General features: G+C 38.2%; 1 protein-coding gene across 3 annotated transcripts in view; it reads left to right on the top strand.

Annotated features, from left to right (window-relative positions):
- Window positions 1-12925, top strand: part of bcl6aa (BCL6A transcription repressor a) — a 75218-nt gene that overhangs the window by 48789 nt on the left and 13504 nt on the right. The window contains exons 1-2 of one of the 3 annotated variants that reach the window (XM_014149661.2): window positions 4372-4441; window positions 7579-7750. In XM_014149661.2, coding sequence (XP_014005136.1) covers window positions 4411-4441; window positions 7579-7750 — 203 coding nt within the window. In that variant the 5' untranslated portion in view covers window positions 4372-4410. Of the gene's footprint in view, window positions 1-4371; window positions 4442-5162; window positions 5304-7578; window positions 7751-12925 lie in introns of those variants that run through there. The other 2 variants (XM_014149662.2, XM_014149659.2) reach the window with 2 other exon arrangements.

Below are 12925 nucleotides of genomic sequence, written 5' to 3'. Positions count from 1 at the left end.
AGTAAATAGAGGATATACTGTAGTAAATACAGGATATACTGTAGTAAATACAGGATATACTGTAGTAAATACAGGATATACTGTAGTAAATACAAGATATACTGTAGTAAATACAGGATATACTGTAGTAAATACAGGATATACAGGATATACTGTAGTAAATACAGGATATACTGTAGTAAATGCAGGATATACTGTAGTAAATAGATTATCATCACTAGGCTATACTGTAATAAATAGAGGAAATACTGTAGTAAATAGTGGATATACGGTAATAAATAGAGGATATACGGTAATAAATAGAGGATATACTGTAATAAATAGAGGATATACGGTAATAAATAGAGGATATACTGTAATAAATAGAGGATATACGGTAATAAATAGAGGATATACGGTAATAAATAGAGGATATACGGTAATAAATAGAGGATATACGGTAATAAATAGAGGATATACTGTAATAAATAGAGGATATACTGTAATAAATAGAGGATATACTGTAATAAATAGAGGAAATACAGTAATAAATAGAGGATATACGGTAATAAATAGAGGATATACTGTAATAAATAGAGGAAATACAGTAATAAATAGAGGATATACTGTAATAAATAGAGGATATACGGTAATAAATAGAGGATATACTGTAATAAATAGAGGATATACGGTAATAAATAGAGGATATACATAATAAATAGAGGATATACTGTAATAAATAGAGGATATACTGTAATAAATAGAGGAAATACAGTAATAAATAGAGGATATACGGTAATAAATAGAGGATATACTGTAATAAATAGAGGAACTACATTAATAAATAGAGGATATACGGTAATAAATAGAGGAAATACAGTAATAAATAGATGATATACGGTAATAAATAGAGGATATACAGTAATAAATAGAGGAAATACAGTAATAAATAGATGATATGTGGGAAATAGAGCGTCATCACAGTCTTGGATGGACTGTGACCAGAAATCAGACCAATTTCTTTCTTGACAATCCAATTATTAGCCAAATGGGCCGAGGTGTACTATATAGTGAATAGGGTGCACTATATAGTGAATAGGGTGCACTATATAGTGAATAGGGTGCACTATATAGTGAATAGGGTGCCATTTGAGTCACTGAAATAATAGAGTATGATCACAGAGCTGCGGGCTGCGTACCAAACAACCAATGAATGTCGCTGCCAATACATGCTCCACTCCCATCCTAAAAAAAAAACCAGCAACACATTCCATAATTTCAGTTGCCTGCTGGTACAGCAACTCTCTACGTTTGCTTTAGAGGATGTTTTGTTGTCCACTTCACACACCATTAAGACAAAAAAAAACCAAGAAGGAAAAGTGAAGCTGAAGAAGAAGAATCTCTTTTAGTTGTCACTCAGTATTAACACCTCTATATGCCACATGCTGGAACTAAAAGTAAACATCAGAAAGAACACATTTATTAAAGTTCTGGGTTTTTTTATTTCTTTTGTTTTCATTCCAAACATACATTTTCCAATTCTAAGAGGGTGTATAGCAAAATAAAAAAGGATTTTTTTATATATATATATATATATATATATATATATATATATATAATTGGTTAAATAACCTACATAAATAAATATTACCCTTAAACTGTCCTCCATACATTGGCATACACCTTATAGGCTACTTTTAATTACTTTAAAAGTACTTTCTTAAAATAAACGTTTATATCAATTGCACAAAAAGAGTGAACATGTTAAGGTTACAAGCGTACAAACCTCCCACGTATTTGCTCAAAGTTCAGACAGACAGACAGACAGACAGGCAGGCAGGCAGGCAGACAGACAGACAGACAGACAGACAGACAGACAGACAGGCAGGCAGACAGACAGACAGACAGACAGGTAACTAGGAGTGGGAGTGGCTGGCTGAAAAGATCCTCAAGGAAATAGCTCATTGCAAGTTTATTACGGAAATGGCAACGCGATGAATGTCCTCCGCGTAAAGTTAGTTATGGTTTAGGCTATTATTGTAAAGCACCGGGTTACTTACTGTATAGCACTTTGTGACAACGGCTAATGTAAAAAGGAGTTTATAAAATACATTGTTATTTCGAGGTTATGTCTATTTGTAAATGAATACAAAGTGACCTAATTAAGGGAGATGATTTTATAAAACCGATTATTAGATGTGATACCATGAGGCATAATGTTCTGTGCAAATGGGACCCATATGTATTTTCTTTAGGCCTAACTTCAATAACCCCATACTCATCATTCAAATGGGAACTAAAAACAATAAAGGTGACACACAAGTTTTACTTTTATGCACCCATGACGCAGTAGCCTGTATTTTTGGAAAGCTGCGCGTCTTGTCAACAAAAACCGATGTTATTTCGATAGGCGTTTAGCCAGACGCATTTCATTTTAATATGTATTTACGCGTTGCACACTTGATTTAATTTGTACTGGGGCAAGCCGGGCTACTGTCTGTTTTGACATGTAGGCCACAATTCATCACACAACAGGTGACTTAATGTCAAGTTGATACAATGATGATTCTCGATCCATTGTAAAGCTTAGGGCCTTTCACTTCACTTCAACCGTAAATGATTTGCAGTGTTAGATCCACATCAAAATCTTATTTCAATTCCACGAGTAGGCTATTAGAGTTGCCCCCCGCCCCCCCCCCAAAAAGTCCCCTTCTGAGATAGCCTTGCATTGCACTTATTTAGGAGCGCTGGTGTTCATGGCGTTAAGGGGTTTGAAATTCAGGGTCGGCCTCGACCTTGATTAAACAGTATGCTAACTGGTTAGATTCTCTCTGATCTGGACTAAGAACAAGGGCCAATGAAATATTTGTCCTGTTAGAATAGCAGGCTAATATTAGGTTAAAAGTAGTCGATAAACGTTCGGCGCTGTGTTGGCCCCATGGACTTTAGGTTTAATATTCCGCAGGTAGGCGAAGTGTCTGTGTATTATTCATTAACAACTAAATGTATAAACTATCCTAATTGCAGACTATTTGTCTTTATTCATTTTGAAGGTTAGTACGAGTTGTAAAGGGCATGTAGACTACTTTTGTGTGACATTAAATAATACTTTATACCAATGTTATTCCAATACTATGCCTAGGGTTTTTCATTCGTAATTTGAACATTTTTTGTTGTTGGTTAGATTACGTAATTGAATTTGGGAAGTTTGCTGAGGGGTATATTGCCCAACATTGGCTGCTGACGGATGTCAGAGAGAGAGAGAGAGACTGTAAATAGTTCATGCATTGCATAGCAGCGGACGGCAGCGATTATATAGGACAAACTGCATAGCAATGAACCCGTTGTTAGCCTATAGAGGTTATGGTGAAAACGACCGCAATAACCTACATTACTAAACAAATGTAACCGATTATAAAACGGTCAGCATTCCAAAGCTTTTCCTATGTCAAACGGATATATATATATTTTTTTTTAAATCACCAAAAGGAAGAAGTTCGATTACAATAATTATTTTCTATTGATTAAATGACATTATAGACTAGTTATTGCACCCACAACAGAATGCATTATGTTCTGTATGGTGCGCAAATGGCTAGTTTTAAGTAGATTCAAGCTATTTCTCACAGCAAATAGGTTAACGTTACAGCTTCCTTTCTCACACTGTACACTACCCACTGTGACAAACATCTAGTCAGATAAACCTGGCAACACAAAGGCTACAGCAATAGAGAATCCTACTGATTATTAAGAGAGTTTACAAGCAAAATGGCTTTAGTTCACAAATATAATCTCATCCCAAACAAACCCTTGTGATGATTTGCCAGCGGTCCAGAGCAATGAAGGTAGAGACTGGGGATGGGTGAGGGGGGGAAGGTTAAAAATGAATTTTCTCTGCAGGAGAAGAAAAAAAAGAAATAAAATGTAACTACTATCAGAAGTAATAGGCCTGTACAACGCGTGTCCGTGTGAATAAGCAGTCCAGTTGGGTTGTGTGTAGGTAATGTCTGTGGGTTTCATAAAGGGGAAAGGCGACGAGCGGACAGTTATAACATGGAATAGAACATTAGTTGTGTGAATGTAGGGGCTGGACTAAGAGGAAGGGGACTACGTAGGCAACTCTACCATGTGACCGTCTAGCTCTGGGACAATCCAAAAGTAGGGGGCATACAAACAACCATACTCCATTTCTATTCAAATATACTCAAATACTATCAAATCTACAATAATAACAGTTTGCTTTTTGATATAAACTTGTTCCATGAGTCATGTTGTATAAAACGCAGGGAAACCAAAATGTCAGAAAGAGGATTTGTCAGCGAGCATTAAAACCCGACTCTCCCCTGGTCTCTGAAAGTGGTATCGCCACCAGCTCAAATTCTGAGAATTGAGCTCCTCTGATTCTTAGAACTGGGCTTCTTAGAAGTGGTGATGCAAGAAGTTTCTAGGAAAGCAATACCAGGTGATATTTTTCAAAAATTATTTTTCCTCCCTATGTGATTTGGCGCGAAGTTGTAGTGTTCGTTGCAGGTGATGGTGTGGTGCTGTCTGTGTCTGAGTGTGTTTAGTAATATAAAACCTAGGTGCTTTTCAAGGTGCTTTTTGGTGGACTGTTTAGAGCCAGGTGACAGTGCTCTTGACATATCTGTTTCTGTAATAATATTCCGCTGTCTTCACTTCACTATACGGTTCTCGGTTCGCCTTCTGTCGGTTTGACAGTGGAGGCGTGTTGTTACTGTACTGTGCTGATCGCAAAACAGAAATGAGATTCCCGTGGTTATTCTGTTAGACCTGACTAGTGTGCTGCTAATAATCAACAACGACTTCTTGTTCAACTAAATGCTGCTGCTGCTGCTGCCTTTATTCTAAGCAAAACTTGGTTTAGATCTGACCTGGCTGGATTTAGTGTATTTCTATTTAATATCAACGGTGTTGCACAGAAATCATTTCAGTGTTTATTATAGCGTGATTCCCATCCGCATAACTAAGTAACTTGCACAGTGTGTTTGTGCTTGTGGCAGATGTGCAGGAGGTAGGTCAGTCAGGGATTTTATACTACATTATTTTAGATATCCACACAGTCTTGGAGAAAATAATCAAACCGAACATCGGGATCTGGTTGCACCAGATATTGATCGTCTTGTTTCGCAGTTACACCCCCCTCCTCTCTCCCCCCCCCCCCACACACACACACACACACACCTCACGGAAATATGGTTTTTACTTTGTAGCTTTCCACAGCCTAGTTTACGAGCGCAAGTTTGTACCTGCGTGTTATCTGTCTGCAGCCAAGGATGGATGACTTTAGGCAACATGACAGAACGGTACCATGTCGTTGTTATACTATTTTCAATGGTTAACATGCACAACGTTGCAGCATTACAATGTATTTGTTTGCTAAGCTTCCATGCAAGAAGTCTGATTTAAAAATGTTTTTTTTTTAAGTAGATTTGAAGTGTAGTCAAGTGTCTGAAAGTAGTACCTTTTTGAATCTCTTCATCTGTGAATTTGATATGAAAAGTGAATAACCGAAAATACATATTTTTTTGAGAATTGTAAAATCCTAAAGCAACAGTCGTAGGTGGGTTGTAGCCTGTGTTGACAGCTCAGAAGCCTGTTTACTTGTATACATGATTCGTATCGGGTGGTGTCGAGTGGCAGGCAGCCTGAGACTTGGCATTGAGTCACAGTGATAGTACTTGTTCCAGTGAGTTATTGGCTCAACATGCTATTCCACGTGAAGAAAGTGTCATTTTTAAAAACATTTATTACATTGTGGGGGAAAATGACGTAGTAAGTTAGGATACCCGTTAAAAAGCAGACTGTAGCCTAAACAAACTTTAAACAAGTGTTCTCAAAATATGCTCAAGTCTTGTTGTGTGTTGCAATGAAATGATGTTATTGCCATAACACAGCGTTTCCTAACCTTGGTCCTGGGGACACCCCTGTATGCACGTTTGGATTTTTAACTTACACATTACAAATAATAATAAAACGGGATGATTCATGAGATGATTTGAATAAACTGAGTAGTGCTATAAGGGGGTAAAAAACCGAACTTGCACCCATTGGGGTCCCCAGGACCGTGTTTGGGAAACCCTGCCATAACGTGTTCTCTTGCGCCTGACTACCCGCTATTTATATTGCGGAAGAGCACACACACACACACACACTTCTAGGCTTACTTAATATATTGATGACATCTTGTGGTGTATCACATTTAAAAATTCATGGAGAAGTTTGCACTTTAATCTACCTTTTTGATTGCATGAAATATTTAAGTGTAATTTATTGTTGTTGTTGTTAATAATAGTCAATCATTCAGACATCATCTGTCGGTGCACAATAAAGTTAAATCTGGAAACTTTTTTTTTTACCTGTCGCATTCATACAAATTTGACATGCTCAACAACAACAACAATAAAAGGTTGTCTCCATCTCAGATTATGTGTGAATAAATAAAGTGGTACGGTTGTTTTTTTATTTATTTTATATTAACGATATCGCCGGGAAGATGTAACTCTGGAGTGTGCCGTTGATTCGGATGGAAAATAATCAACTTGGAATCCGATACAGAATGTTCAATACGTCAGAAGTGCCCCGATGATGGTACACGTTTTATAATTTAAAGACGCACCGCTTTATAATTTGCCATAGCCGGTGTGTCAACCAGACAGGGGGTGTAGTATACTGTACTCTTGGGACGAAGTAGCCAACACCTGGTGGTGTAGTATACTGTACTCTTGGGACGAAGTAGCCAACACCTGGTGGTGCAGTATACTGTACTCTTGGGACGAAGTAGCCAACACCTGGTGGTGCAGTATACTGTACTCTTGGGACGAAGTAGCCAACACCTGGTGGTGTAGTATACTGTACTCTTGGGACGAAGTAGCCAACACCTGGTGGTGTAGTATTTCTCAACTATATGATGACCTGTTCTGTTTTCCATGCTGAATGTAACAGTATTGCTATGTGACATTGTTAAATGATGAGCGGCCACATAACCACAGGCTTTGACTGCCTAACGCAGGGCTAGACGATGCCGGGGCTATAATTCATCCTCGACATTCAAGTTTGAGTGGCAACAATAAAGAAATCAAGTGTTCTCCCACTTTCTCAACAGAAAATGTTACTCGAATGCCTCCATACTTTATGCTGTTCAATGGCGCTACCTATTGGCTGCAAAGCTCTACTGCAATCAGGGATATGGTGAGAAGAGACGAGGGCAATTTCCTATATTAAAATAACAAACATTTTAAAAGATAAAAAATAAAAAAACAGCCTTCCTTCCATGTATATCTTAATGTGTCTCGTTAAACTACTGCCTCGGGCCCAGGGCTCTCACACCCTGTAGATGTTCACTCCAACCCCAGTTGTAACTAACCTGATTTTAATTTGATCAATCATGTGTGCAAGATTAGGGTAACCTTCAGGAGGGTAACTCTCCAGGAACAGGGTTGGAGAACCCTCCAGGTTGAACTATATTCTACCGGTTTTCACCTCCAAAAATAGCAGGTATTTAATAACCAGTATATAAACTTATGTATATCCATGGTTCTGACCAGGGGAATTTTTTTTTTTTCTTTTCTTTTCTTCCAGAGCTCGACAAAATGGCTTGCACAGCAGACAGCTGTATCCAATTCACGCGTCACGCCAGCGATGTGCTGCTGAACCTCAACCGGCTACGTAGCCGGGACATCCTCACAGACGTCACCATCCTGGTCAGCAGGCAGCAGTTCCGCGCTCACAAGACTGTCCTCATGGCCTGCAGGTGTGTTGACTTCAGGTCCTAGTATGTGTACCAGTCTGTTTATGCCATCATGCCTATCCTTGTCATGGCCAAACGGGTTTTTTGTTGTTGTTGTTGACATGACAAGGAGTTGACACGCTAGCACAAACAGATTTAGCACCAGGCTCTGTCTCACTTTTGCCTCCACTTTCTGTCACGCTTGAACCCAGTTTGCATGTTGCTGTTCTGTACATGGCATGATATTTAAAGTCCCTTTCCTGTCTCTCTCTCACACTGTTCTGGGCCCAGTTTCCCGATCTCCATGGAACTTAGGCTTACTAGTGTTTTAACGATGCATGCTTTCCTACAACGGCCGAAGATGTAACATCAAATTTATTTATAAAGGCCTTCTTACATCAGCTGATATCTCAAAGTGCTGTACAGAAACCCAGCCTAAAACCCCAAACAGCAAGTAATGCAGGTGTAGAAGCATGTGTTTTTTTCCAAAACACAACGCGAGAGAAGGTTCACTGAGTGCGTCGTTGAGGCATGTGTTGATGTTGATAGGATGGAAAGGAAGCACTGCTCACTGACTAGATACCTAGACACTTTACCCTGCCTTCATGTACATATCTACCTCATTATTATCTATCCTGATGTCTAGTCACTTTACCCTGCCTTCATGTACATATCTACCTCAAATACCTTATTATTATCTATCCTGATGTCACTTTACCCTGCCTTCATGTACATATCTACCTCAAATACCTTATTATTATCTATCCTGATGTCTAGTCACTTTACCCTGCCTTCATGTACATATCTACCTCAAATACCTTATTATTATCTATCCTGATGCCTAGTCACTTTACCCTGCCTTCATGTACATATCTACCTCATTACTATCTATCCTGATGTCTAGTCACTTTACCCTGCCTTCATGTACATATCTACCTCATTATTATCTATCCTGATGCCTGGTCACTTTACCCTGCCTTCATGTACATATCTACCTCATTATTATCTATCCTGATGCCTGGTCACTTTACCCTGCCTTCATGTACATATCTACCTCATTATTATCTATCCTGATGTCTAGTCACTTTACCCTGCCTTCATGTACATATCTACCTCATTACTATCTATCCTGATGTCTAGTCACTTTACCCTGCCTTCATGTACATATCTACCTCATTATTATCTATCCTGATGCCTGGTCACTTTACCCTGCCTTCATGTACATATCTACCTCATTATTATCTATCCTGATGTCACTTTACCCTGCCTTCATGTACATATCTACCTCAAATACCTTATTATTATCTATCCTGATGTCTAGTCACTTTACCCTGCCTTCATGTACATATCTACCTCAAATACCTTATTATTATCTATCCTGATGTCTAGTCACTTTACCCTGCCTTCATGTACATATCTACCTCAAATACCTTATTATATCTATCCTGATGTCTAGTCACTTTACCCTGCCTTCATGTACATATCTACCTCAAATACCTTATTATTATCTATCCTGATGTCACTTTACCCTGCCTTCATGTACATATCTACCTCAAATACCTTATTATTATCTATCCTGATGTCTAGTCACTTTACCCTGCCTTCATGTACATATCTACCTCAAGTACCTTATTATTATCTATCCTGATGCCTAGTCACTTTACCCTGCCTTCATGTACATATCTACCTCTAATACCTTATTATTATCTATCCTGATGTCACTTTACCCTGCCTTCATGTACATATCTACCTCAAATACCTTATTATTATCTATCCTGATGTCACTTTACCCTGCCTTCATGTACATATCTACCTCAAATACCTTATTATTATCTATCCTGATGTCTAGTCACTTTACCCTGCCTTCATGTACATATCTACCTCAAATACCTTATTATTATCTATCCTGATGTCTAGTCACTTTACCCTGCCTTCATGTACATATCTACCTCAAGTACCTTATTATTATCTATCCTGATGCCTAGTCACTTTACCCTGCCTTCATGTACATATCTACCTCAAATACCTTATTATTATCTATCCTGATGTCTAGTCACTTTACCCTGCCTTCATGTACATATCTACCTCAAATACCTTATTATTATCTATCCTGATGCCTAGTCACTTTACCCTGCCTTCATGTACATATCTACCTCAAATACCTTATTATTATCTATCCTGATGTCTAGTCACTTTACCCTGCCTTCATGTACATATCTACCTCAAATACCTTATTATTATCTATCCTGATGTCTAGTCACTTTACCCTGCCTTCATGTACATATCTACCTCATTATTATCTATCCTGATGTCTAGTCACTTTATCCTGCCTTCATGTACATATCTACCTCAAATACCTTATTATTATCTATCCTGATGTCTAGTCACTTTACCCTGCCTTCATGTACATATCTACCTCAAATACCTTATTATTATCTATCCTGATGTCTAGTCACTTTACCCTGCCTTCATGTACATATCTACCTCATTATTATCTATCCTGATGTCTAGTTCCTTTACCCTGCCTTCATGTACATATCTACCTCATTATTATCTATCCTGATGCCTAGTCACTTTACCCTGCCTTCATGTACATATCTACCTCATTATTATCTATCCTGATGCCTAGTTCCTTTACCCTGCCTTCATGTACATATCTACCTCAAATACCTTGTTATTATCTATCCTGATGTCTAGTCACTTTACCCTGCCTTCATGTACATATCTACCTCAAATACCTTATTATTATCTATCCTGATGTCTAGTCACTTTACCCTGCCTTCATGTACATATCTACCTCAAATACCTTATTATTATCTATCCTGATGTCTAGTCACTTTACCCTGCCTTCATGTACATATCTACCTCAAATACCTTATTATTATCTATCCTGATGTCACTTTACCCTGCCTTCATGTACATACCTACCTTATTATTATATATCCTGATGTCTAGTCACTTTACCCTGCCTTCATGTACATATCTACCTCATTATTATCTATCCTGATGTCTAGTCACTTTACCCTGCCTTCATGTACATATCTACCTCAAGTACCTTATTATTATCTATCCTGATGCCTAGTCACTTTACCCTGCCTTCATGTACATATCTACCTCAAATACCTTATTATTATCTATCCTGATGTCTAGTCACTTTACCCTGCCTTCATGTACATATCTACCTCAATACTTTTATTATCTATCCTGATGTCTAGTTCCTTTACCCTGCCTTCATGTACATATCTACCTCATTATTATCTATCCTGATGCCTAGTCACTTTACCCTGCCTTCATGTACATATCTACCTCATTATTATCTATCCTGATGCCTAGTTCCTTTACCCTGCCTTCATGTACATATCTACCTCAAATACCTTGTTATTATCTATCCTGATGTCTAGTCACTTTACCCCTGCCTTCATGTACATATCTACCTCAAATACCTTATTATTATCTATCCTGATGTCTAGTCACTTTACCCTGCCTTCATGTACATATCTACCTCAAATACCTTATTATTATCTATCCTGATGTCTAGTCACTTTACCCTGCCTTCATGTACATATCTACCTCAAATACCTTATTATTATCTATCCTGATGTCACTTTACCCTGCCTTCATGTACATACCTACCTTATTATTATCTATCCTGATGTCTAGTCACTTTACCCTGCCTTCATGTACATATCTACCTCATTATTATCTATCCTGATGTCTAGTCACTTTACCCTGCCTTCATGTACATATCTACCTCAAGTACCTTATTATTATCTATCCTGATGCCTAGTCACTTTACCCTGCCTTCATGTACATATCTACCTCAAATACCTTATTATTATCTATCCTGATGTCTAGTCACTTTACCCTGCATTCATGTACATATCTACCTCAAATACCTTATTATTATCTATCCTGATGTCTAGTCACTTTACCCTGCCTTCATGTACATATCTACCTCAAATACCTTATTATTATCTATCCTGATGTCTAGTCACTTTACCCTGCCTTCATGTACATATCTACCTCAAGTACCTTATTATTATCTATCCTGATGTCTAGTCACTTTACCCTGCCTTCATGTACATATCTACCTCAAATACCTTGTTATTATCTATCCTGATGTCTAGTCACTTTACCCTGCCTTCATGTACATATCTACCTCAAATACCTTATTATTATCTATCCTGATGTCACTTTACCCTGCCTTCATGTACATACCTACCTTATTATTATCTATCCTGATGTCTAGTCACTTTACCCTGCCTTCATGTACATATCTACCTCATTATTATCTATCCTGATGTCTAGTCACTTTACCCTGCCTTCATGTACATATCTACCTCATTATTATCTATCCTGATGTCTAGTCACTTTACCCTGCCTTCATGTACATATCTACCTCATTATTATCTATCCTGATGCCTAGTCACTTTACCCTGCCTTCATGTACATATCTACCTCAAATACCTTATTATTATCTATCCTGATGCCAAGTCACTTTACCCTGCCTTCATGTACATATCTACCTCAAATACCTTATTATTATCTATCCTGATGTCTAGTCACTTTACCCTGCCTTCATGTACATATCTACCTCAAATACCTTATTATTATCTATCCTGATGTCACTTTACCCTGCCTTCATGTACATATCTACCTCAAATACCTTATTATTATCTATCCTGATGTCTAGTCACTTTACCCTGCCTTCATGTACATATCTACCTCAAATACCTTATTATTATCTATCCTGATGTCTAGTCACTTTACCCTGCCTTCATGTACATATCAACCTCAAATACCTTATTATTATCTATGCTGATGCCTGGTCACTTTACCCTGCCTTCATGTACATATCTACTATTGAAATAAATTAATTAGGTCCTAATCTATGGATTTCACATGACTGGGCAGAAGTGCAGCCATGGGTGGGTCTTTGGAGGGCACTCGGGAGCCAGTCCCAGCCAATCAATGAGCTTTTTCCCCACAAAATAGCTATTTTACAGACAGAAATACTCAGTGTACAGCGTGCATGGCATCGTGTGGGCGAGCGGCCATCACCTCATGTTTCAGCACGATGAGCACGGTCCCATGGCACAAGGATCTGTACACAATTCCTGGAAGCTTAAAAATGTCCCAGTTCTTCCATGGCCTGCACACTCACCAGACATGTCACCCATGTTTGGAGATGCTCTGGAT

Source organism: Salmo salar, chromosome ssa16 (assembly GCF_905237065.1).
Source record: "Salmo salar chromosome ssa16, Ssal_v3.1, whole genome shotgun sequence".
Lineage (NCBI taxonomy): Eukaryota > Metazoa > Chordata > Actinopteri > Salmoniformes > Salmonidae > Salmo > Salmo salar.
Note: the sequence above shows the minus strand (reverse complement) of the source record. Positions and strands in the feature narration are given on the sequence as shown.